The sequence below is a fragment of the Columba livia genome, chromosome 26 (genome assembly GCF_036013475.1).
Source record: "Columba livia isolate bColLiv1 breed racing homer chromosome 26, bColLiv1.pat.W.v2, whole genome shotgun sequence".
Taxonomy (NCBI): domain Eukaryota; kingdom Metazoa; phylum Chordata; class Aves; order Columbiformes; family Columbidae; genus Columba; species Columba livia.
The window spans coordinates 4,985,864-5,010,509 of record NC_088627.1 but is presented as its reverse complement, the minus strand read 5'-3'; the positions used below and the strand labels follow the sequence as shown (position 1 = coordinate 5,010,509).

The following is a 24,646-nucleotide window of genomic DNA, read 5'->3' as shown; positions in this document are numbered from 1 at the left end:
CGTGGGCCTGGTAATATCTGATAAACCTTGTCCCAGCCAAGAGCATTTTGCATGTTGTGTTATCAGCACGGGGAGAAGAGCCTCAGAAAAGCAATCAAAAATCCCCACTGTACGTCCACGCAATTAAAACGCGGGAGCGGCCGCCCCAGCAAGCTGACAAGATCACAAAGCCACAGGAGACAGAAATGACAGCACGGAAAGGGGTTTGGTGTGGGGAGGAAGGAGGAGGAGGATGAAGTCAAGTCCAGGATGTCATGTGAGCAAGTGAGTAATTGCTGTTTTCTGTATTAGCTGAGATGGGCTGGTAGGGCCGTGCTGCGAGAGGGCTTGGTTTGCGAGAGGTTCTCGCGAGCATCGCTTACACCTTCATGTATGTGGGACAACACGTCATGGAACAAAGCGCAAATTAAATGCACGAGTCTGAGATGCACATCAGGGACTGGAACAGGCTGCCCAGGGCAGTGCTGGAGTCCCCATCCCTGGAGGGCTGGACAGACGGACATGAGGTTCTCAGGACATGGGGCAGCACCAGGGGTGGGGAATGGTTGGACTCAATGACCTTCAGGGTCTTTTCCAACCAAAATGATTCTACAACTCTACGTGCAGCAGGCTCTCTTACCTTGTCTGCTGAGTCCACGAGGTCTTTCTCTATCCAAGTGATCTCTGATTTTGCCTGTGGGACAATAAAAGAGCGTCAGCACAGAGGGGCTGTGACACTCCACTCAAGTTTTCCCAACAAACTTGTCCAGCAAGACCAGGCGAGCTGTTGGCAGTCGGCGGTGACGTCCCACCAGCCATCGCTCCTCGGGACGCGGTTCCCAGTTGTGCTGGTGGCTCCAGGAGAGCGGTTGGAGCCCGCGGCTGCTCGAGGCCACGGTGCCAGCACTCAGTTACACACGTTCCTGGGAACCACAGCACCACCGCTAACGAGACAGAATACATCTCTGGCAGGTTGATGAATGTCTAGGTCAGATTTTTACTCTCGGCTACACCTGGACAAACTCCAGGAGCGGTGGTGGTGGTGTCCTGGGTCTGCAGGGAGCCTTGGCATCCCCATGGGCTTCTCTCCGGGGGCACACTCAGCGTTTCTAAAGCAACCAGGATGAACAGATTCCAATCCCACAGCTCACACAGCCCTGGAGGGCAGGGCAGGGCCACTCTGCAGGTCCCCAAGCCGCAGAAGTGTCAGTTTGTGGTGCCTCTGGGCCCAGGTGCAATTCTGTGAACCCTTACAGAGACAAATGCAGAAGCACTTAAAGGCAGCTCAGAAAAGAACTGCTGCTCAGCTACAATACAGCTCCTTCTCCCCCAAAAACTCAGACTTTAAGGGAAGAAGTAATTTTTTGCAAGGTCAGGAAGGTTTTGCAAGGTCATTCCCCAAGCCTACTGTATTTTAATGCACACACATAGATCTGCTGCCACATCTAGGTGCTCTTTCACCTGTTTTTTTAGCTAACAAGCTAAGTTTAAATAGAAAGATCACCCCCTAAAGAAATCAAATCAGATTTGAAGCATTTCTTCTGAGCGGTTCAAGTCTTTGGCTGTGGATGAGATAAAACTCCTGTCTCTGCAGACAGAAGGGATCTAAGAGAGACTAGAACTGTGGCTTCTCCTTTCTTTTCAAGCAGCCCGTCACCCGACTGAGCCCGCGGTGCTGGCAGGGCCGTTTGGTCCCAGGAACATCAACATGGGCACAACTTGAGGCGAAACAACCTGAAAGCAGGACAGGAGCTGTGGAGAGGCGAGAGAAGACAAAGCAAGCCTGGAGGGGAGGGAGGAGCTGCATGAAAGCAGTGAGATTAGAGCTCAGAATTAACCGATTTTCAGCTCCGGAAGGACTGAATCAGATCGCAGGGGGCCCGTGCAGCCACCTCTTCCCCTTCCTCCCTCCATGGCGCTGCCCGAGCAGCCAATGTCTCCATGGTCCCTCGTGCCACCGCCATGGGTGACACATCTACCAGAGCCACAACTAAACCATGAGTGCCCAAAAGCCGTCAAAAAAAACGCCACAAGGAAAACCAGCTCCTTCGGGGCTGCGACTGGCGAGCACCGCGGCTCCAAACCCTGCGGTGGACGGGGAGCGATTGATTGCTGTCCCACAAGCACGGATGTCTCTGCGGGTCCATCCTACCAGCCACCTCCTGACACCCACAGCCCTTTTAAACAGATTCTTGCACCATTTGCTGGTCCTGGAAAACAAAAGGACGCCCCCAGCCGTGTCAGAGCTGAGGAGGTCGCTCGAGTCAGAGGAGGAGACAAGTTCTTCTGAACTTCCCAACGCCGCCTTCGAACCGCACGGATGGCTTAGTCACCCTAGATCAGGGGCTGGGGACGTACATACGGGGTTTTTCCAACACCGAGTTCAAAATACAAGCCCTCTCTCCTACTTTCCCCTTTTTTGAGGAAGGATTTTACAAGCCAGAAGCCAAGAGACAGGTTTGTTTTTGCTCGCGTTTTGTCACTTGGGTTGAGACAGTCACATCTAAATGCAAGGAGAAAAAAAAACCTGCAAGAGCTAGAAACAGATTATGCTTTTGGCATTTCACTTCCTATTCATCAACAACTAACCAGAAGCTGTTTTAATTTCTGTTGCTTCAACACATGCTCTGGTCGCAAAACACTCCCCAATTCTGGCAGCACCTAGGAAAGACACTTCTTAGAAAGCAGTTTTACCACCAGAAAAGCCTTTTTCCGAAAGACAAGTCCTTAATTTCGACTAGATAAAGTCTGGCTCTCTAAAGTCAGGCTTTTCCCCAGCTTGTGTCCTGCAGAACAGAGCACAGCGCTGTATGCAGAGCAGATATGATCAGACACTTGCCTCCCGGATCCTGGGCTTGCTGCGAAAGAGGAGCCTCAGCATCTCCAAAGCTTTAGCCTCCTATTCTCCCATTCTCTGCCAACTGGCTTCGGAGCTGGAGCGCTCTGCAGCACCCAGAGCCGCACGAGAACCCCGAGTGTAGTAGTTACGTCACTGGGATGTATTTTGGGAGTTTTTTGCTGAAAGGAAGCTGTGGTTTTGTACGGGGAAATTGCATTGTGTGGCGATGGCTGCACAATACCGGCAGCCGAATGAAAACACTGGGTGGCTTTATGGGCGCTTAGGCATGGCTCTGTCCATCAGCAGATCTCAGCAGGCTTTTCAAGAGGATCAGTATCGTCCCCTGTGGCACAGAGAGGAAAACAGCCACACAAAGAGCAATTTCAGTCCCTACGCGAGGCAGCAACAAGCAACCACGAGTCTGTGCAGTTTTCTTCCCCATGGCAGAGCGGAGGGGGAACAAAGTTTTGAGCCCTGTGGCTCTGAATCAGTTCTCTCCTAATTTCTGTGTTTGCAAGGAAAAGAGCGAGCCACGTGCTCCCTCCCGGTTCCCGTCAAGAGGCCATCTGTGTTTCATCTATGCAAAACAGATGCCCTGGAAGGTTTCAAAAGTTACCCAGCTGTGTGACCGGTGTCACTGCAAAGTCCTTTGCTGTTTTACAGAACCCCTTTAACTGTCCCCTCTCTGTATCTTAAAGAAAAGTCACGCTTCACACTGAACTCTTTCCAGCTCCACGCAACTTGTGCAGCTGTTGCTTAGTGCTGCTGCGTTAAACGGCTGCCGGGCCGCAGCTGTGTCCACACAGAGCATCCCGACTGCTCCTTCCTGCTCCTGGAGCCTCTTTCCCAGGGGAAATCGCTCCCTCCTCGGTGGCAGGAGGCACAAGGGATCTCCCAACAAGTCTACAGCAGAGAAATACAGAAGCTGGAGCTTCAAGTTGCACCAGGGGAGGTTGAGGTTGGATTTAGGAACAATTTCTTCCCCAAAGGGCTGTGGGGCATTGAACAGGCTGCCCAGGGCAGTGCTGGAGTCACCATCCCTGGAGGGCTGGACAGATGGACATGAGGTTCTCAGGACATGGGGCAGGGACAGGGGTGGATTATGGTTGGACTCGATGATATTAAAGGTTTTTTCCAACCAAAATGATTCTGTGATTCTATGATTTTAAGTCCCAGCATCAATAAAACTGGACACTGGAAGCCCTATAGATTTAATCAGAATAACCAGGGTCTGCCTTTGCCTCCTACAGGGATCCATTTACATCCCAGCGAGCACTGGGAATGGCATCGGGGAGGGAGGGACCAGGTTTCACAAGCAGGAAGGTGTCGGTGTGAAGAACTGAAGAGACCAGCTGCCATCACACCAACACACTTCAGAAATGGGACCAGCGTCCCCGTGCTGGACCAGAGGGGTGTCCCAGCAGATGTTCCAGCTGCTGCCCAGGAAGCTCTGGATGCAGAAAACCTCCGGCCACGTGTAGGTCGTGCAGAGCCCTCACCAGCCTGGAAGCTTCACACTCCTGAACTTTTGCATGAAGTTATTTCATAAAACCTACTCCAGAGCAATAATGTCCCTGGAGGGAGCTTGAAATAAATGGGAAGCAAGAGATGCTGCAGCTCTGCAGAGGAAGCGAGGCTGGTTTTGCTGTTGTAAGGAGCAGAGAGGCAAAGGCTGCTCTGTCTGGAACATTTTTTTTAAAGTGGTGGTTCTCAAAAAGGGGAACAAACAAAGAAACCTCCCCGGCTGCTGCCTCCCCTCCTGCAAAGGCCTTATTTGGGCAAGGCTGATGGCTGGTCTCATTTGCAACCAAAGAATTGGCCAGAACCAGGTACTTTTGCCTGCATTTCTTTGGTGGATCACCCCCATGCCCCTGGGAACCCCCAGACTTGACCCCAGCCTGAGAGATCTCTTGGGACACCTGTCCAGAGCACAACCGCTCTTCCCCAAACAGAGACACCCTTGCAAAGCCAAGGGCTCTGGCTTGTGGTACCCGCATCTGACAGACCCGCCAGCCAGCACAGAGGAGCTGGACCCGTCTGGAGAGCGGGGACGGAGAGCAGGGAGCTGCGCCTCAAAAAAAGAGCTGTTCTGACGTGAGAGGAAGCGCTGCCCACAGCAACCAGAAGGTCATATCGGCAGCCGCAGATTTTAACTCGCTTTGCTGCCATCCACCGACTTCCAGGAAAGCAAAGGCAGGCGATGCTGTAACTACCCCCACAGGAAACCTGCCCTCCAAGCGATGTCTCTCGAGAAGTTTGCAACTGTTTGGGGAACCTCTGGGGAGCTGAGAAATGTCACCGTGTACCTGTGCTACGGTCACCGTGCTGGGACGGGAGAGGAAGAGGAAGGTCGGAGTGAGCAGGTGCTGCTGCTCCCTGTTTATTCAGGAGAGGTTTTGTTTCCCGGCCCCTGCCGCTCGCTGCAGCTTAGAAGAGAAGTTGAAAACAGAAGTCCGGCCAAGCGGAACATTCTGTGAGATGGTACTGATTTCATTCAGCTAAGTTAAAAACAAAAATAAACACCACCATAAAAAACCCAAACCAAACACCTGGGAGAATTGAACAGTTTCGCTCCATCTAATTCAGTGGTTATTGCAGTATCAAGGTTGTATTCAAAGATTAAACACCAGAGCCATTTCTCTTGCATACCACAAACACAAAGACCAATAATTTGAAACCTCAAGCAGATTTTAAAACCTCTCCAAGAGGAGACTCTGTCCTGTTCCCTTGCACATGTTCCAACGGGTTCAATCCCAGCCCATAGTTGCCCTCCCTTCGAGGTACGAAACCTTGCGGGCTCTGGTTTTCCCACCCCAGCATCATCACGGATCCAGCACCACCGCTCAAAGCAAAGGGCTGGCCGCTGCCTCACTGCATTTTATAACACAGGGTTACTTTTGCTTAGCACACGCATGCCCACGTCTGCAAAAGTTCAGGGAGAAAAGACACGAAACCTCTCACTTGAGCTCCTCGGCCACTTCCAACCATGTTCGGAGCAGGAAAAGCTGCAGAAGAATTTAAGTTTTGGGGGGTTTTATAAAAGCGGGTGGCAGATGGATAAGAGGTGTGCCCACACCCCTATGGGATGTCAGAGCATCAGTAACAGCTTTTGCTGGAGGAGGGAGAACCAGGACGGTGTAAATCCTTGGGGTCGCAGCAGTGACACAGGCTGTGTCACCCCCAAGGGGCTGAGAGCCCCAGGGGACCCTGCCCGGTCCCCCCCGAGCACGTTCCAGCAGGTGGCACTCAGAGCATCCTCAACGTCCAAATGTGTTTCTGCTGTGAAACAGGAAGGGAAGAGCAGGTTTCACAAACACCCACCTCACAAACACCTTTGTGGGAAGGCTCAGCACCCCTACAACAAACCAGGGAGGCTCTGCACCCTTTCCAGATACAAGCCACAAATGACCAGGATCAACTGAAAACGAGCAGTTTGGGCTCAAAATACAAGCTGGGGTAGAATATCTTCCCAAGCCCCACCAAGACATTGTGACTGCTCAGTGTCGCTGCAGCCGGGAGAGAAGCACCCACAGGACTCTGCACCCAGCGAAATGAGATGCCAGAGAGAAAACACCTTTAACTGCCAGGAGATAAGGAACGACTTAATTGTGCAGCTTCTCCAGAACAAATTAGCCTGCATTTAGGAAGCGCGAAGCCTCCCGCAGGAGGAAAGGTTTGCTCTCAGCAAATTCAGATCAACTTTCATAATGGTAAAACCAGGAGACCCCATTCCAGGCTTTTCTAAATTAAGAATATTCTCTCAGGAACCAGCGTTCAATCAATATCCTCTATCGAAGCACAAGGCAGTCTTGATACTTTCAGTACAGACATGGAGACCCTTTCTAGCTGAATTATAAAACATAACGCAGGCTTCCCAAGGAGCACGGAGCCGTGTTTACTGCCTCCGGAGTCATTGTGGGATGCAGAAAGTATTCCCTATCGCAGGAACGCAGGAATTCCATACTCCTCCCACAGCACACAGGCTGCTGGCTGTTTTCTTCTTGCAAGACACATGAAAAGTGGTCTCAGGACGCGTTAAAGCCTTTTCTTGGTATCTGCCGTGTTTTGGTATGCGGAATAACCCAGCTCTCTCCCACTCTCCAGGACGGATACACACGCGAGATACATTGAGAGCCAAGTGACGCGTTTTCATGGTGGTTCTGAATTTTATCCAAAGTTTAAAAAGAAGAAAGAGCAAACAAACCATATCCAGAATGCACCCTGGGCGTGCATTCCCAGCACCCCAGGACGATCGTCCGCCATAGCCAAGCGCAATTTGTCATTTAATGCTTGTAAAAAACACCGATGCAGCGCGTGGCCACCCCCTCAGCACAGCTGTGACACGGGGACACGGTGCCCTGCGGCCAGGACCGTAATCGCCATCCATCCCCTCCCCAAACATCACCGGACGGGAATTACTGTCAACCTGAACACTGCGAATGTTTTGTCCTGTTCCCCTAAAACACAAAATCCACTGTGTTAAGGAGGTTTTTCCCCCGGCTCTGGTGGCAGGGCCACGGCCTCCCCTCTGTGTCACACCCTGCGCTGTCACCCGGTTAAATACACCGAGGAAATCAATACCGCCACGTCTCAGAGCGCTTACGGGAGCGCAAAAAGATGCTGTTCCGTACCGCCAGAGCCACGCCAGAAGCTTTGTTGAGACCAAGGTTGCAAGTACAAGCGAGGGATAAATGCCCTGATCCTGTAGGGTGACATTTCCCAGCTGCGCACGGCAGGATTAGCGAGGGAAGGGCAGAGATTTCACACTGGGAAACCCTTTTTGCCTCAGAGCATCAGTGCAGTGAGATCGGCTGTTTCTGGGAGGCGATGCCTCTGCTCCCCTTGCTGCAGGCAGCCCCAGGCGAGTGGCTTTTCCTAAGGATGGAGGAAAAAGGCTCCAGGCCCAGCAGGAATCCTTAGAGCTGGGACTATCCTCCCCACTGGTCCCCAGCCCCTGGCAGGCAGCACAGAGCAACCAGGGAGGGAATATATTGCAGCTTCACCTGGAGCTATGGAAGGAATTCACTGCTCGTGTCAATACTAGGCTGCTGCTTCCAAATAAAGCTGAGACTTGTAAAGCTTCAGGAGCTTCTGAGATGGAAGGGACAGCTCTGGATCAGTGTCTGAGCCACTGAACCCCCCAACAAACCAGCCAAGGAGGCTCAAAGCTCCCAGTTGCTGGGGTGGCATCCTCCAGAGATCCCACCCCCCTCTGACCCCTTCAAAAATTAAATGTGAGCTCCTCAGGGTCCCCTGGGGTGTCAGCTGTCCCTGGCACAGAGGGAGCTGCCACCACCCTCAATCAGACCAGGAGCCCGCGGCTCCTCATCGCTCAGGAAGCACCAGCAGAGCTCTGGGCTCGCTCACACGTCCTCCTGGGTCCACACAGAACCCCACATCAGCACCCTGAGCCTCCGCGAGAGGCGGCCGAGGATCTCTTGCTTTGCTCCGGAGCTCTGATGGGGAGATGGATGACACAGGTTTCCTCCAGGTACAGCACACACTAAAAGATCATTTCCGTTTTTTTCCAGTAAAAGAGGCTTCCTGGAGGCAGAGCTTGAGGCGGTTTCTGTTAACTGGGGGGATGGAAATGGAAGAGGAGAAAACGGAGCAGTTGTGATGGGTCGTGCTGCTCGAGCGCTGCAGACTCGGCTGCATTCCTCGTGTGCAAGTCCTGTAAACTGACCCCTCTTCAATTATTCATTAGAGTCTGCAGCTCATCAGAGACTCTGCTCCCCAAACAGTCATTTATTTGTATTTGGTTTTTTTTAAGAGCTCAGAAGCTTGCTGTTAACCAAAGCCCAGCCTTGCCAAGGACGAAGAGCAAACGCTCTGGCAGGAACACGCCGAGCAGCTGTCAGGCACTACATTAAAAACAAACCCACTTGATTACTTCGACTGACAAGACGGAGCAGCCAGTTTAAACCACGAGCTTTAGCACTGACAGGCTGAGAAAGCCGAGCATTGAGAGAGAGTCCCTGCGGTGCGGAGCGGGAGGCGCATCTCCAGGCAGCACCGTGCCGTGTTCCACGTGTTCTGCTCCCACCTGGTTATCCCAGGCGCTACAGCAGCGTGTTTCACCCAGAACAACGCACGCTGATGTGACGCAGGTATTTCTGTGGCCAGAAGGGTCTGCAATTCCTGTCTATAGCTTCTCCTGCTGAAGGTGCAGTGGGGGAGGATCTTGCTGCAGCTTTACCGGCCCGGGACACCGGGATGGAGCAGCAGGAGTCACGCAGAGCCGTGTCTTCCTCTTTAGCGCATTCCTGCTAAGGTTTGCTGCTTAACAGCAAGGCTGGGCCTAAGCAGGTGGGGCCCCTCGAGCCTGGTGCACAGAGCAAGCCCTCGCTGCCGTCTCAAAGGTCTCTTTTATGGTGCAAAGCAGAGCTGGGAGAGGTTATTTATTCACCTCCCCAGTTTTCATTGCGCACTGTGATTATCACCCAAGAACAGGCGATCAGCACTCCCCGCGTTACCTCCAGAGAGAGTGGGCACGCTCAGCTCCGCAAATCCACTCCTCTGCTCTTCATTATGAAGCGATTTCACTAATTGGGTGTTGTACTTTCATGCGTAATTCCTCACACTTGGCACCTTCAGGGAGCACCAGCTCACCCCTCAGCCAAGCTGGCTGCGCAACAGGCTGCAAAACCCCAGTTACGGGAGGTTCCATTTTTCCACTGAATTCAAGCCCTCTGCTGCCATTCCCCAGCTGAACAAGGACCGATCTCCAACGTACCTGACAATTAAAATCTAAAGAACATAGCAGAGAACGAGGTTCAGCACCTAGAGACCAACACACAGCGCCGATCATTAGCCCCTGGGGCAGAGCAGCGTTTGAGAGCAGCTCCCGACCGGCACAGAGACGCAGCTGCGGTTAACTCCGCTGTCACAGGAGATGTCTCCTTTGGTGTCAGCCCAGGCTGTGTCAAAGGAAACAGAACAAGAAGAAAGCAAGCCCTGAAATGTGGAGGATATCAGAAGGGCAGTCCTGCTCTTCTACCATCACTATGAACCTGGAAGAGCAGCTCTGGTGCTCAGCATCCCACAGACATTGCACTGGAACCTCGCACCAACCATGCCGCTGCCATCCTAAAGCCAACATCAAATTGAAACAGGGTCAAACATCACCACCAAAGAGGAGAGGAAAGCAAAAAGCCGTCCTTGTACCTGTCTTTGCCAAAGGCTGCTGTTGAACACAACACTGGATCAGCAATCTGGTTTGGGGGATGCGGCCAGGATCGCCTGGCAGATCACAGAATCCCAGAATGTCAGGGGCTGGAAGGGACCGCAAAGCTGATCCAGTGCAATCCCCCCATGGAGCAGGAACACCCAGATGAGGTTACACAGGAAGGTGTCCAGGCGGGTTGGAATGTCTGCACAGAAGGAGACTCCACAACCCCCTGGGCAGCCTGGGCCAGGCTCTGCCACCCTCACCCCAACAAGTTTCTTCTCATATTCAAGTGGAACCTCCTGTGTTCCAGTTTGCACCCATTGCCCCTTGTCCTGTCACTGGTTGTCACCAGAAGAGCCTGGCTCCATCCTCCTGACACTCCCCCTTTCCATACTGATCCCCAGGAATGAGTCCCCCCTCAGTCTTCTCCAGGCTCAAGAGACTGCAAACTCTTACAGCAAAGACGCACTGGGAACATCCAGATAAGCAAGAATTTGGGTATGAGCAATCTAGGGTTGTGCTCGCTGTCAGGAGAGGGTTTGGCTTGGAATTCCTTATGGCCACAGAGCTGGAATGCTGTTGGGATGACCCAGCTCCTTTCCCGTGACCGTGTGAAGGGCGGTGGACACTGCAGACAGCTCTCTGCCCAACCTGTAGGATCTTGCAGGCGTTTCCAAGATACTCTGATAAAAGCACCGAGGTACGGTGCTTGCAGGGACTTGCGTACCACAATTGTTCTTGAAAGGTGAGAATCCACACAGGAATAAAAGCCGCAAGAAGTTGTGAAACGCACCAGCTGTCCTCAGTAGCTGGAGCTACAAAGGCAGCTAGAAAGCACCAGATCACAACCAGCCTGGCCCAAAACATCCCCTCACTACCTCTGAAGTGACCAGTTTATCATGTTTCATGCCCAAAGGCCCTAATGTGCAACAACAGCAGGTGACATGATGATGGAGGCATCAGACCCCATCGGTCTCATGCGATCAGCTGCAAAGTTCCCAACTCTTTTGAGGAACTCTTGGATTCCCTCCTTTGCAAAGCACCTTTGGTTATTGCCCAGACAAATAACGATTGTACCTCTGGCAGCATCCCACTTACAGGGACAGGGGGAGGGACGGCACTTCGGCGTGGGCGTTGAGTAAACGCCGCTGTCGCTGCTTTAGGCTATTTTTAGGAGAGATCACAGAATTAGCCGCAAAAGGAGAGCAAGTATAAACGCAGAATAAAGGTGCCTCTTCCCCTTCCAGCTCTCCACACACAGCTAGAACAGACGGGCACGGGAGGGATCCCGAGCAACCTTCAACTTGAGAACGGCCAACCGCAGATGTTTGCTGCCGCTTCTCCTTCCTCAGTCCTTGTTGTAGCCTGTGCCAGAAGGTGCTGCTGACAATGTCTACCCCAAAATGAACGAAATACAGAGATACTCAGCGCACTGCCTGCTGCCCCAGTCGGCAGCACCGCAGCTGGTTCAGAGCCTGCCCTGAAATTCAAGGTATGTGTTTATAGGAGGGATCTCATTTGTCTGTCCTGGTGGGAAACGTACCTTGTACAAACTTGGAAAACGCGGCCGAGGTTATTTCAGGAGAGCGTAGCAGAGCTTCACGTGCTCAAAATTTACCGAAAATGGGATTGTCAGACACCGCTCACAGGCATTTTGGCCACGGTGCCTTGGAAAAGTGCAAAGCGGGACACCTGCACCGGGCTCTCATGGTTTTCCTGCCACCTTGGGCAACGTGGCACTGCTGTGCTCCAGCTCCCCGGCTGCAATGGGGACTTTGCTTCCATGTCCCACAGAGGGACAGACAGAGCAGCCCCGAGTGCTTTTAGGCCTCTATCGCATGATCTTTCTGTGGGGCTGCACCTACAGATGGAATCAGCCGGGGTTTGTCCCAGTGATGTCCTTCAAAGACAAAAATCTTCAATTACTCTTAAAGCAACATCCTTCAGCTGCTCTAACAGGAAGGCAGTTTAGCCAAGTGTTTGAAGATGCAAGAGGCAAAGTCTCAAGTCTTAGAAGCCCAGTTGGAATCCAACCAGAAGAGAGAGATTATTTTTTCCCCATGCCAGAGATGCAGGCACAGTGAAAACCATAAAACCACTGTTCTCGGGGGAGGAAAGTGCACAGTCCCACTGACCTGAGTTCATCTGACCCACGCCAGATTGCTTTGCAGGCCGCTGGAAAAATGCCAGTCCAGCAACGGAGACAGAAATGCAGAACAAGGAGCTGAGATGCAATGGCAATGCTAGAAGTCCAGCATAAGTTCCTGGAAAAGAACTGGCTGAAAAGCAGTCGATTGTTTTTTAAGTTTAAACGTCTTTTACTAAAAATATAGACAGTAACCAAGTAGGAAAACAATGCAATAAAGCCCCTCTGGCCTTTAACACAGACGATGATTCAGAGAGAGCAACTGCTACAGGGCACTCACTGAGGGTAAGATCCAGGACAAACTCTTGACAACCCGCTCAGCAAGGTCTCCCAAGCCAAATCAAACATGTAGTGTCGTTCTTCACCATTACAGCATGTACATATCAGAAAAGGAAATCCTGAAAGGCTTGTGATTGCCAGGCACTGATACGGCTCTTCTACCCTGTATTGCACGGCAGAGAACTATCGACACAATCAGGAAATACCCGTGCTAAAAACATCAGTCCTCCATCTCGTACTTGGACCTACAAGTGCCCTTGTACTTCTCATATCAGAGAAATCAAGTCCTTCAAGATCATGTTGCTCATGTGTGGAGCAAGAAGAGCTTTCGGTGTCTGAAGAAGGTCCAGCAGATGAAGATCCTTGCCCAAAATGTGGAAGACAGGAGCTCAGTTCCCTCTACCACTCCCTGCTGATGCCAACGGGGATACAGAGGGCACCTTGGCAGAAGTGGAGCTTCTCCCAGTCCCACCAAGGCAGGAGAATAAACAGATACCAGGCACTCAGCAAGGACAGCTGTGCCAAAACCATCAAATACTCTTGTATTTCGCATTCCATCTAGCAAGATCACAACATAGAGAAGGGTGTAAACACAGCACTGAAACACCCCAGGGATTCTCATTCCTAACCCTCTACTACAACCTGCAATCCCTTGATTCCATGCTGGGTTCAGGTGGCCCTTGGGAAACTTTCCAGATGTGTATGGCTGACCAAAGGGACAGAAAGGCAGAGGGTCGGTCTTTTCTGTTCCCCTGCTCCAGTCCCTTTCACTCCCACATGCACTCATCCAGATTACAAAGCAGCAGCTTACGGGATTTAAAAATAGCCGACCCCGACCCATTCCCCACGTCGGCTCACACCCCAATGCAGCTCAGAGAGGTGACTTAAAGATGTGACCCCAGAGCGTTTTTACCTTGGCTGGAGGATTGCCACCTTCCTCTGGAGCAGCCTGTCCATTCTGCAAAGGAAGAGAACCTGCCATCAGCACACGACAAGGACAAAACAACTCATTTAAAAAAGAGAAAAGACACTTGTCCAGAGAGTCTCTCCACACCGTCCCCAAATGAAATTAGGGCTGTTTATATATCAACCATCACTTATGGGGTGAACAGCACCTCTGCAGTCCTCAGGTGTGGGTCCCCAGGGCTGTGGGTGCAGAAAAAGCTCTAGAGACACAGTTGTGCAGCCACTTCACCCCATCCCTCCCGCATCACCCCATCCCTCCTGCATCACCCCATCCCTCCCGCATCACCCCATCCCTCCTGCATCACCCCATCCCTCCCGCATCACCCCATCCCTCCCGCATCACCCCATCCCTCCCGCATCATCCCACACCCATGTTGTGGTTACCACTGGGAGCAGCAAGCAGGTAAGATCAGGTGAAGATAAGAAAGCAGTGCTAGAGTACATTTAACAGGCATTTTGCTGTGACTTCGGCTTTAATATGAGCATTTATCAGTTATTTATTACCCTATCACAGCTGATAGCACTGCAGGGAGCCCGTACCACCCGCTTGGCTCCCGGCCACCTCTGGCCGGCACGTCCAGCTCCGGGAGCTCTGTACAAAGTCACAGCAGGTGACCTGAGCCACCCAGAGTGGCACCGGGCCGGTCACACCGAGCGCTGATCAGGTTCAGCGCAGCACCGTGCCTGCAGAAGGCGGCAGGAGCAAAAGTGGGTGGTTTTTAATTAGACGTAGATACTCAGAGCAGGGTAGGCACGTACAAAAGGTCTTCTGCAGGCTGTGGAGGAAAACAAGGGCAGGAAGATTTTGCTTTGACATCTATTTACACTACAGTCTCAGGCTCAAAAACCATGGAATTCTTTTCTTTCTTTAAAAGAACGAGGCAAATTTATTCATGCCTCTTCAGATGTTATGGCCCAAGAGAAGAGTTGCAGTGCAGAACCACCACACCAGCCGAGGAGAAAATCACCTGCAATATCTGCATTTCTGTGGCTCCACTCTGAGCTCCATAACTCACCTTCTTACCAACTTAAACTTGACTGAAAAAAGCAATAGCACTACCACGCAAGCCAAGTTCTTCCAGGGGAACGTTGCTGTGATGTTTACACAGAGCTCTTGGTGCCATTAGCACGAAGAATAGCTAAGAAGTGAAGTAAGATTTTGTTTATGTGTTGCCTGTACAAAGAGGGGGAAGACACTGTGCTCAAGATAACCAGACTTGGAAACATACTTATGTTTACTGGCTCAGCTGTCACTGATCAACAATTCATAACTCACTGCTAATCAAAACCATAGCTCGTGGAGGGCTGTTTATGTCCAAAACGGCATAAGAAGCAGAATTTCCATGTCGGACAGAGGGAATCAGTGTCCGGACAACAAATCTACACGGTACATGTTAAGAGAAGGTTGAGTTGATGCCCAGGACAAGCTCTCTAAGGAATGCAGGGTCTGTCCAACCCTTTGGATTCAAGGATAAGCCAGGAGACACCAGGTGCTGCCTGCAGATCAGCCAGACCTTTGCAGTGCTGCATTTCATCACCCTTGTCCTGCTGCTGACAGAAACCCAGCCTACCTGGGGATGGAAGGGACAAGGAAAGGAAGAGAACAGTGTCCATCCCAGGGAGCTTCCCTGGGTGTACGTCTGTGGTCTCAGAGGGATGAAGCTCCTGATGCAACAGTCACTTTCTTGAGCTGACATAAGGCAGATGTGTAAGGAGAGATTTGCAGTATCTAGAGCCAAGTGCTTTCCTTCTACCCCAGAGCAAAACCAGCCTTTATTCCCTCATATGGAATTCAAGAGCCATTTGTAAACGTCCAAGATGGAAACGCACGCATAGCTACAGACTCATCACCTCCCCAGATAAAATACGGCCATTCGCCACGTCGTAGGCAGAGCTGAACTAGTCTGTGGCTTTCTTGGTTTGACATTTGCCTCTTTAAAATGCTTTATTTCTGCACTCCCCCTGCATACCACGCACAGTGCCTGTGTGTTCGCCTCTGTGCCAGATACCCTCTGACAGCGCATTGTTCTCAGGGTTGGAAAGGAGCCTCCTGAACGTCCCACTCCAAAAACAACCCGAAGGTGTCCTGGTCAGCAAGACCTGCTGCAGGAGGGGGACACACACCTTCCCTCGGGTGCCCAGGGTGGTGGCAGAGCAGGGTTTGGGCTCCAAGAAGTCAGCATGAGCCTCAGCAGGGACCAGCAGCTTGTCCCTGCGGCTCTCCATCCAGCCCAGTGCTGGGGCGAGCAGAAATGGGGATTACGGAGCTAATCTGATGGGCACGTGGAGCAGCAGCCTGGCCGCGATGGCTCCTCTGGGCGAGCGACAGCTAAAACACCCGAGAGGTAACGCACAAGCCCTTCTGCACACACGCTGCTCCAACGAGTTCTCGATCGCGTGCAGAAAGGTGTGCTGGAAAACAAGTGTATTCGGTTACGCAACTGCCAGCCTGGCTGAACTTGGGAGATATTTATCTTAGGACATCTTGCATTTTAAATCCCTTTAATTCCACATAATCCGCACCACAGGGAGCAATTTAGAGGCCAGGCCAGCGCTGCTGTGATCTGAAAGCAGGACGGGTCTCACCCTGGCAGGACCGTGCCCGCTCCTGCTGCCATGGAGGGCTGCGCTCTATAGTTAGCACCATCAGCACAAATCATCCCAGATTATCGACATCTCTCCTTAAAAGGCAGCCTGCTGTGATTTCTGGGCCTCTAGGTTTTGACTAGTCACTTTGGAGATGCCCATATACAACACAACAAGGGTACCAGGGACCCAGAGATGCTCAATGACCCAACTGATGAACCGTGAAGCACTCCAGCAGGAAAGAGTGGGGGAAGAAACCCTTCACCCCAGAGCTTCTACTACTTTGACACATTTTACTATTACTAAGTGGAATTTATAGATCTTGCCTATCGCAGTTCAGAGAGAGGAAATGATTCTGCAAAAATAAAGATCTCCAAAAGAACTCGTGTAGCCCAACCAGACTGAGGAGTCCACACACAAGCCATATCAGAGACGACAGTCGCTCGGCTTCCTCCCGTACCTTTTGATCGTTGCTTCATGCGTTGTTCAGCTAAGATGTTTGAAAAATATAGTTATTCATTAAAAGCTCCTTCTCAGTAAAGGATGATACACATATACAGGCAAAAATAATTAGCTTGAAGTGGTTGGGTTTGGCGTAAGCCCACGTCAGTTGTGTCGCTGTACGTTTGTGCAACAAGGCCCGAGTTTAAAGAAAAGCACAGCCCGATGACAGTATCCATCGCTATGGCGATGAAGTCATTCAACTCCACTCTCTATTGCTTGGACTCTGCCCCAGCCAGGTTTTTCTACTACATAAGCAATATTCTGAACAATATAAGCAGCAGAGACAACAGAGGGGAAAATAAAGGAGAAAGAAAAAGCCTTACGAAGGCGGCTCAGCCCTCAGGACAGAGGGACTTGTCTCCTGCAAGGGCTCAGCTCAAGCTCCCACTGCCCCCATGTTTCACCAACACAGCTCCAGGCAGGCTGGGACAAGGGACAGCGGGGACAAGGGCACCAAACGGGGACAAGGGCCACCAAACAGGACCCGTCCCCAGCAGCAGATGGCCAATGTTTCCCAAACACGGTGGAAAAACCCCAAATCTCGGCATGACAGGACTGATGCCTCCACCAGCGCGGTGACAGCACCTCTGCTCCATGACTCAGAAAGCAAAGGTTGGAGGAAGCCGGTTTCTAACCTGGATGGCAGCGATCCCAGGGCGATTTACGTAACTGATGTTCCAGAAAAGTCTCCTCGGTTTCTCAGTGGTGCCACCTTGCCCAGGAGCAGTGAAAACTTTCTCCTTGGGCCCCTACCCTGGGTGATTTTTAACCTCTCAAGGTGCAAAACTCACCCCGAGCCCTAGTCCCCCTCTGCTTTTCACAGATATGCTGCTGGAAATAAGGGAACCCTCTAAAGCCTGGCCCAAGCGACGGCAGCCAGGTTTAGAGGTGAAGAGCATCTGTGTTATTTTCCTTGCTGGAGTCAAGTGCATGTGCCTGCTTACCTCAAAACAAAGGGAGGTAAATTACTAACGTCCCACTTGTGATCCTCAGATGTGAAAAGACTGATCTGCAGCAATAGCACCTGCAAGCGGCTCCTGAGCCTGACCTAGAGCTCCGGCCAAGGTGAGAGGGGGGAAGGGGACAGCTCAGAAGCCAGAGGCAGGCCCTCCAGTTTCAGTTTACAATGAACACACCTATCGCTAATGCAATGGGGAACACAGCTCTTGCTGCTGCCACAATCTTCACAAATGACAAATACACCGGACCCCCCCGGCCGCTTCCGCGCAGAAGAGATCCCGTGATGCTGACACAGCACCCGCCTGGCACCTGGGAGACCTGGGATTAAGTAGTAAACCAATCTCACCCACGGCATTCACCGCCCTGGGCACCGGCATTAGTTTCCTCCCATTATGAGTCTAGTTGCGTTGTCTCGCTTTTCAGGCTATTTTCCTACTTGGGAAGAGAAAAAACCACAAATAAAAAGCCCTGTCTCCCAGCAATAACCTCCACCCTGGCTCGGGGCGCACCATGTGGTTTCAGGAATCGCGATCGAGTCACCGCAGGACTTGCCTCCTCTCCCATTTTTGAGCACAAACCCATCCTCGTGACTTCACAGCAGATTCACTGAGCCCACCGCACCTTCGTGCCTACTGTTTGGCACCCGCAGCACCCTCCCCACCCACACAGGGGGGCTCTGGGAGAAGCTGTGATGTATTTGGCCGACAAAAACAAGGCAAGCACACCTCCCACGACAGCAGTGGAGAAACGCTGCCTCCACTCAAAACCCAGATCTCTTAAGAGGCAATTTTAAATAGGAACGAACAAATCTGACCGATTAACCATCACGATGTCCCTAGGCGCAATGGAAGAGCGTGGCAGCGCTGAATCCAGCCAAAACGGTGGGAAACATCAAGACCTGAGGAAACACCTGGGACAAAATCCCCACCACCCCTCTGGCTTCTCCAGGAGAGCCGCTAGTTCCAATTTGGATGAGAAGATGTTTAACTAAAGAGTGCCAGAGCACAGTGCCTCAGCTGGCTGCTCTGCAACGGGTGAGAACTGCTACAAGCTGTCCCTTCCTCCTGAAATGGCTGTGATGCAAGCCTGCAGATGTGGACAGATGCTGTGCACCGTCCTGCACATCTGCCTTGGAGGTCTTAATTAAAAGGAAAAGAGCAAAGCAGGAGGAAAGAGCAAATATCCAGTGAAAGTGACACAGGACCGTGATCGGAGTTTGAAACGCAGGCCTGGGAGAGCGAGTGGGGAGGTGGATAATGAGGAAGCCCGGAGGAGAAAGACCCAAAATCTGAGGAATTTATCCCCCGGGCCTTCAGCAGGGACCGTTTCCCTGTGTGTCTGGGAGGAGCCGGAGGCGCACGCCGCTCGCTGTCCCCGAACACCCAACGCCAAGGGCAGCGGCGCAGCCGGGAAGCCCCCGGCGCCCCAACCCCGACCGCCTGCGCCCCCCCGGACCCACCAACCCCCTCCTCGGGGAACCACCCGGGGCCGGCGTGACCGCAGCAGCCGGGAGGGTCCCTCCGGGAGGCCGGGCCGGGCGCTCCTTTGTTCGGAGACCCCCGGAGGTGGCGGGGAAAGCGGGAGGGAAGCGGCGCGGAATCCTCCCACCCCTGCCCAAGCCGGTGTCCCGCTCACCTCCGTGTCCAGCTGCACCAGCTCCATGTTGGGCCAGGGCTCGGCCAGCTGGGCGAGCGGCATGCTGCCGGCGGCCCGGGGCTCGCAGCGAGCCCGGCGCTCGGCACCGGCTCCCCGGGCCGGCCGGGAGCGGCGGGGCGGGGCGGCAGGGGCGGGGCGGCGGGAGGGGGCTCGGCGGGGCCGAAACCTCCGGGAAACACCGCTCGGCCTGGGGAGGGGGTGGAGGGACAACGGGGAGGAGATGCCCCCGCTCTGGGGGTCGCCGGGGCGGGTCAGGGCTTCCCCCTTCCCTGTGCGATTTGCTCGGATTTTAGGATGAAAACAGAGGTTCCAGCTGCTGGGAAGGCGAGGGGGCAGGCACTGTGCGCTCAGGTCTAGCAATGGAATCCTCAAAAGCACCGGAACGGCAAACCTCCACTGAACACCACCCAGCACTGAGTGTTCCCACTTCTCTCTGCCTTGGAAAGATGGGGTTTTGTTTTGTTTTTTTCCTGTACAGTTTCACACGATGCTCCAGAACACCAGAAGAAGAGGTGGTGAGGATTAACTCGGTGACACAATTCAGTTCGCTGCTCTAAGCAGGAAACTGCTCTGGGAAATCCGGATTCCAAGTTTGAGATGCACAATGAGTCACTGCTCATCGCCGCCCGCAGTGCAGCCCCTCGCCTTCCCTACAAAACGTGGATAAACACATCCACCTCTCCATGGTGCAGCCCCTCGCCTTCCCTACAAAACGTGGATAAAAACACATCCACCTTTCTACGGTGCTTGGAGATCATCAGAGAAAAGATGCCTTAAGCACAAGTGTCCATAATTCATAATTATTCTCACCGGCTAGGTTTCTTAAATAGGGAAAAGTTCTATTCTACTCACATGGTACCAAAGCACCGTGTTTTCATGTTACATTATAAAATTACTTGTTAAAAACAAATTATTTTTTATAAAGGGTGCATCGCTAAGGGTTGACTTCATCAAGGTGTGGCTGGAAATATTTAATGAGCCCATATACAGCTGGGGTTTTGTGTTCTGAAGGCAGCTATACGGCCCCGAGCCCACAACCTGCCCAGGTAGGGCAGCAGCCTCCAAAAAAGCCCGTTTAGGGCAGAGCTTGGTGCTTTGAAAAACTCCAGTTAATGCTCAGAGCACTTGAAGCTCATCTGTTAGTCACCACCAGGCCCTGTTTGTGACTTAGGCTGGAGCTGTCATCTTTTCTGCACGTGGGGGAATGGAGAGTGGGAAATCCCCACAGTGACAGCACATCTTGGAGCCCAGCCTGGGAACTGCCGTATCCGAGTCCCCTGCTCCAAGCCCCCTCTGTGCCAGGAGTGCTGGAGCCCCAGATGAAGGCATTAAATAACCCAAATCCACCAGACTGGCACTAAGTGAGGTCCTGTTATAGCCAATTAAACTCACGTCACTTACTGTTAGAGCAAGCCGGAGCAGGTCTTGTGGAGAGTTACCCATTCAGCTCCGAAGCTGTCCATAATTTCCCCGGATTGCCTGGGACACGGTGTGCCATCCTGTTACATCCATCCTCCAGCTGCTGCAACCTGCGTTAAACAGCATCAACAGCACCGTGATGTCAATACCAGCATCCCATTTACCTTCCTCATTTGTTCGCAAAGCGCATCTCCCTTTCCTTCTGCTCTGTGCATGGCAGACGGGTCTGAGGTAGGAATAGGACAGTGCTCTCTGCCTCCTTTCTGGAAGGAGAACAAAATGAGACACTACCCGGTGATCTGCCACGCTTTAACAGCAGCCCCCATGAATCCAACCTTCAGACATCACATCCCGGAGCATTCGGAGCTTCCCACCCCGGTGACAAGGCCACAGGGGGTATTTAAGCCACAAGGCCAGGCACAAATGCCCTTTCCCATCAGATCATGTACTGAATGGCTCCCAGATTCCACGGACATGAGGCAGGATTGGGTGCTGAGGGCTGATCTCAGGCCAGTCATTATCTCCTGGGAAATGTCTCACTCCAATGTCTCAAATGTCTGACTACTGTCATTATAAATAGTAATAAAAAATATGTTAAAAATAAGATAATTCCTTCCGAAGTGTTAAGAAGCGGCAGTTACAGGGTGGTACAGTAACCAGTAGAAAAGGGAGACTTCATTACCAAGGTCACAGCGAAAGGTGAACGGGCAATATCCAGAGGAACCGTTTGGAAGGCAGAGCAGGGCCTGTTGCAATGCAGGGAGGGAAGGGAGACGGGGGCCGCTGCTGCCTCCATCCCCTGGCGGGTCTGTGGAGATGCAGAAAGTCCTTCATATTTCACAGCAGCGAGACAGGCAGGCTGACCGTGAACTTGACAAAAGACAGTAATTATGAAGCTTTATGGAGCAATGACTTCTTGAGGCTGGAAGAAAAAGACATGGGTACCACTGCACCTAAGTAAAACCACCAAATTATCCTGCCCACTTTAATAAACCAGCAAATTAAAGATATTTGGGAGACAACAAAACTTGTGCATGATTATTCCCTGCATTTTTGCAGCTACTTTTGTTAAAAGCTAGGATTTTTGCTGAGGTAGCTCTACACTATCCTCAAAATTATACTAACATCCCAAAAAGCCTAAGAAATCCCACAAGCCAGCAGCAGTGCAGGGGAGACAAGCTAAGGTCTCTCAATCCCCAGCTCCAGGACTCAAAGAAAAGCCATTTATTTGCTGATAGAAGCTGTTATCAGACTGACCTTCCCTCGATTCCTGCACCAGATAATGCTGAATTGTAGTTGATTAACAGAACGTGAAACCTGCTACACGGGATGGCTGGTACGTGCGGGTAAGAGAAAGGAGGTGGTGGTTTATTTCCCAAAGAACAGCTATAAAAAACAGGGTACAAAAAGCGTTCATTGAACACCAGAACTCGCTGTTTGGGTGAGTATCACGGCTAAACACAGTGATTAAAACACACATTCGGAGGCAGTTGCAGGCTGCTGCTATGGTGAGCAGACTCCAGATCGGCCGGGTGGCCCTTCTGTCATGTTGTGTTGTGTTTGCTGGAAGCTCAAAATGCTGCAGTTTGAGTCTGGTTTTAAAAACATCAAAACCTCCTCAAAGACCATCGTAGATACTTTTGCCTCTGCAGTTGGCTGGCTTTTGGTGCATAACGTTTTCTTTTTCAGGGGGGCTGACAACACCCATTAAGCCAGTTATCTGCACTTCCCAAGAGGACGTATCAAAACTGGTCTTTATCCACATTACCCAATCCAGTTCTTCTCCTTGTTGTTCCAAAAGCTGCCCAAGTGATTCTCCACCAAACCACACAGCAACCCAGCGCTCCCACGGCTCACCGTATCCGTTCTCCTTTCCCAAAGCCAGGGAGCATCTCTCACTAACTGGCTGCTTCATGCTACGCTGCTTTTACTCATATAAGGAAATGCAAAGAGCTCGCAGGCACGAGAACTCGCAAGGCTGAGTCCCAAACGTCTGCTACAATTTACAGACTCATGTAATCTGCTTTGTGTTTACGCTAAGAGAGTCGTTTAATTAGAGCTCGCAGCAACCCTCTTTGTATTTTTAAGATTGACTAATCAGTTCCGTAGTTCATTGTTGTCCCCGCTGTACTAATAGGGAAACTGAGTCATGTTTTCAATAGGTTGTCAGGGTCAAACTTGAACTCCACGTCCTGTCTCCTAATCCCCAGCTCTCAATTCACAACCTCATTTCCTTGCCTCTTCTGCTTTGTTTTTCCACTCTGAAGGAAGAGATGATAGATCACCTTGTTTTGAGCCCAGGGATGCATTTTTCCTTAGCGTGGTACAAACGCCACATTGAAGATATAACACAGGGGCCCTGGAAATGAGAAACTTTGGCTGCGTTTAACAGCAGAACTGCATTTTGCTTTTCTGTCAGATTTCTTGCCGTTCCTGAGCACCGTGTACGATTGCAGCTGCCTCAGATGCCAGCGTTTCCCCAGGCAGGCCCAGGCGGCGGTCGGAACGCAGCAAGCGCACCGCAGCGGGACGCAGAGCTCCCTGGTGAGCGCAGCTCCGCTCCCCTGCGAGGGCTTTGCGCAGACCGAAGGCTTCTGGACAGAACAAACACCTTCAACCTCAGCCTTCCTGCAAAGGTGAGCACTGCGCTACCTCGCTCAGCCCACTTGCATTTCTGAAGGTGTCTAGCACAGCTGAAACCGCTTTCTTTTGCACGATATATTGCATTTTGCCTGCTGGTTCTGCAAACTGCCAGCTTGCCAAGCCTACCCTGCTTCTACGTGGTATTACCATAGACCATGCTGTTCCTCCACGGAGCAGATCTTCTGAAACATCTCCCAGGGAACCCCTGGCTGGAGCACACGCGGCTGAAGCCAAGGAAGAGTTTTGCTAGCAGAACTGATTCAGCTGTTGGCTTAATTTGTGAATTTTGCACCTATCTCTCAGGAGCATTGAACCACAGCCAAGAGGTGCCTTGAGGAGAGGGACCCGTCGGGGCAGGATGTGTCCGGGGAAGGCAGGGGAGGTGATGGGGAATGAGCTGCGAGGCAGCGAGGCCATATCTGCTCGTTGTCATGGATACGATCGCTGCCGGTCTCCTGTATCAGTTACCTTCCCTTTCCTGGATGCAAATCAGCGAGTGGTGGTCCACTCCTGTTCCTACACAGGACACAACCCTTGACAGCCAAACAAAAGGAGAAAATCATCTCTTTCAAACCGAGACATCTCCTCTTACCATCACCCAAGGAGAGAGCAGGAGGTGACTTGCTTTATTGGTATTTGAGCTATGCGAGTCTGATAATGCTCTGCCCAATTGCATTTGGTTCTGGCCTAACCTTTGGCTGTTTCCTCGACCTCGGAGGAGCTGTTTTCACAGCCCGTCCAGCCTTTGCTCTCGCTCAGCCTTTTGGATCCATGACAAGCCGCCACGGTCCCGGACTCTGCACACACTTGCTGCTGCCTTAGCACACACACCCAGGCAGCACTCTGCAGGCTCCACTGGCTTCAGCTCCCTGTTTCAAAGGAAAAAAAAGAGGTCAAATGTGCCTCAAACTACACCTAAAAAAGGCTTTTACAAAACCCCATATAAAATACAAGCAATTGCTTTATTTTTTTAAATTATTTTTTAGTTTTTAAAGCAGCTTCACAGCCCAGGAGGTGAGTTATTTAGAGCAAGTTATCTGGCAAATTTTGGTTTTCACTAGCGTACAGCTACGTTTGTGTTTAATTTCATTGTAGCTCTATGCAAGGGAGCGATAACATGAAAGAGAAAACTATTAGAAACTGTAAACAGAAGTGAAACTGCCAGGCCTGTTTCCACCGTCCCCTGGCCAAGGAGAAAGCTGAGTAAACAACAGGGTGAAGTACAGTGGGTTTTTATGTTTCTTTTAGGTTTAAGAATTTGTAAACAAGTGATGGGGCTTTTAAGTGGATACAAACAGATGCCCTGAGTTTAGTGCTACTTACAGAGCACACAGGTCGCAGTTTCTCCGGACAGGGTAGGGGAAAACAAACCCACATTTCAACAGAAACCCAGCTCTGGCGAGAGGAAAATGTCATTCCAGTGATCGCAGTCTCAAGCCTACATCATGCAACTGAACAAGTCCTGTCCTGCTTAATAGAGGGCACACACAAATACCTG

General features: G+C 51.7%; 1 protein-coding gene across 6 annotated transcripts in view; it reads right to left on the bottom strand.

Annotated features, from left to right (window-relative positions):
• Window positions 1–20,602, bottom strand: part of RPS6KA1 (ribosomal protein S6 kinase A1) — a 37,414-nt gene extending 16,812 nt beyond the window's left edge. The window contains exons 1-3 of one of the 6 annotated variants that reach the window (XM_065041826.1): window positions 20,488–20,602; window positions 13,328–13,372; window positions 620–673 (exon numbers count right to left, since the gene is read on the bottom strand). In XM_065041826.1, coding sequence (XP_064897898.1) covers window positions 620–673; window positions 13,328–13,372; window positions 20,488–20,529 — 141 coding nt within the window. In that variant the 5' untranslated portion in view covers window positions 20,530–20,602. Of the gene's footprint in view, window positions 1–619; window positions 674–2,818; window positions 2,974–13,327; window positions 13,373–19,065; window positions 19,218–20,487 lie in introns of those variants that run through there. The other 5 variants (XM_065041825.1, XM_065041832.1, XM_065041829.1 and 2 more) reach the window with 5 other exon arrangements.
• Window positions 20,603–24,646: the final 4,044 nt, after the last annotated feature.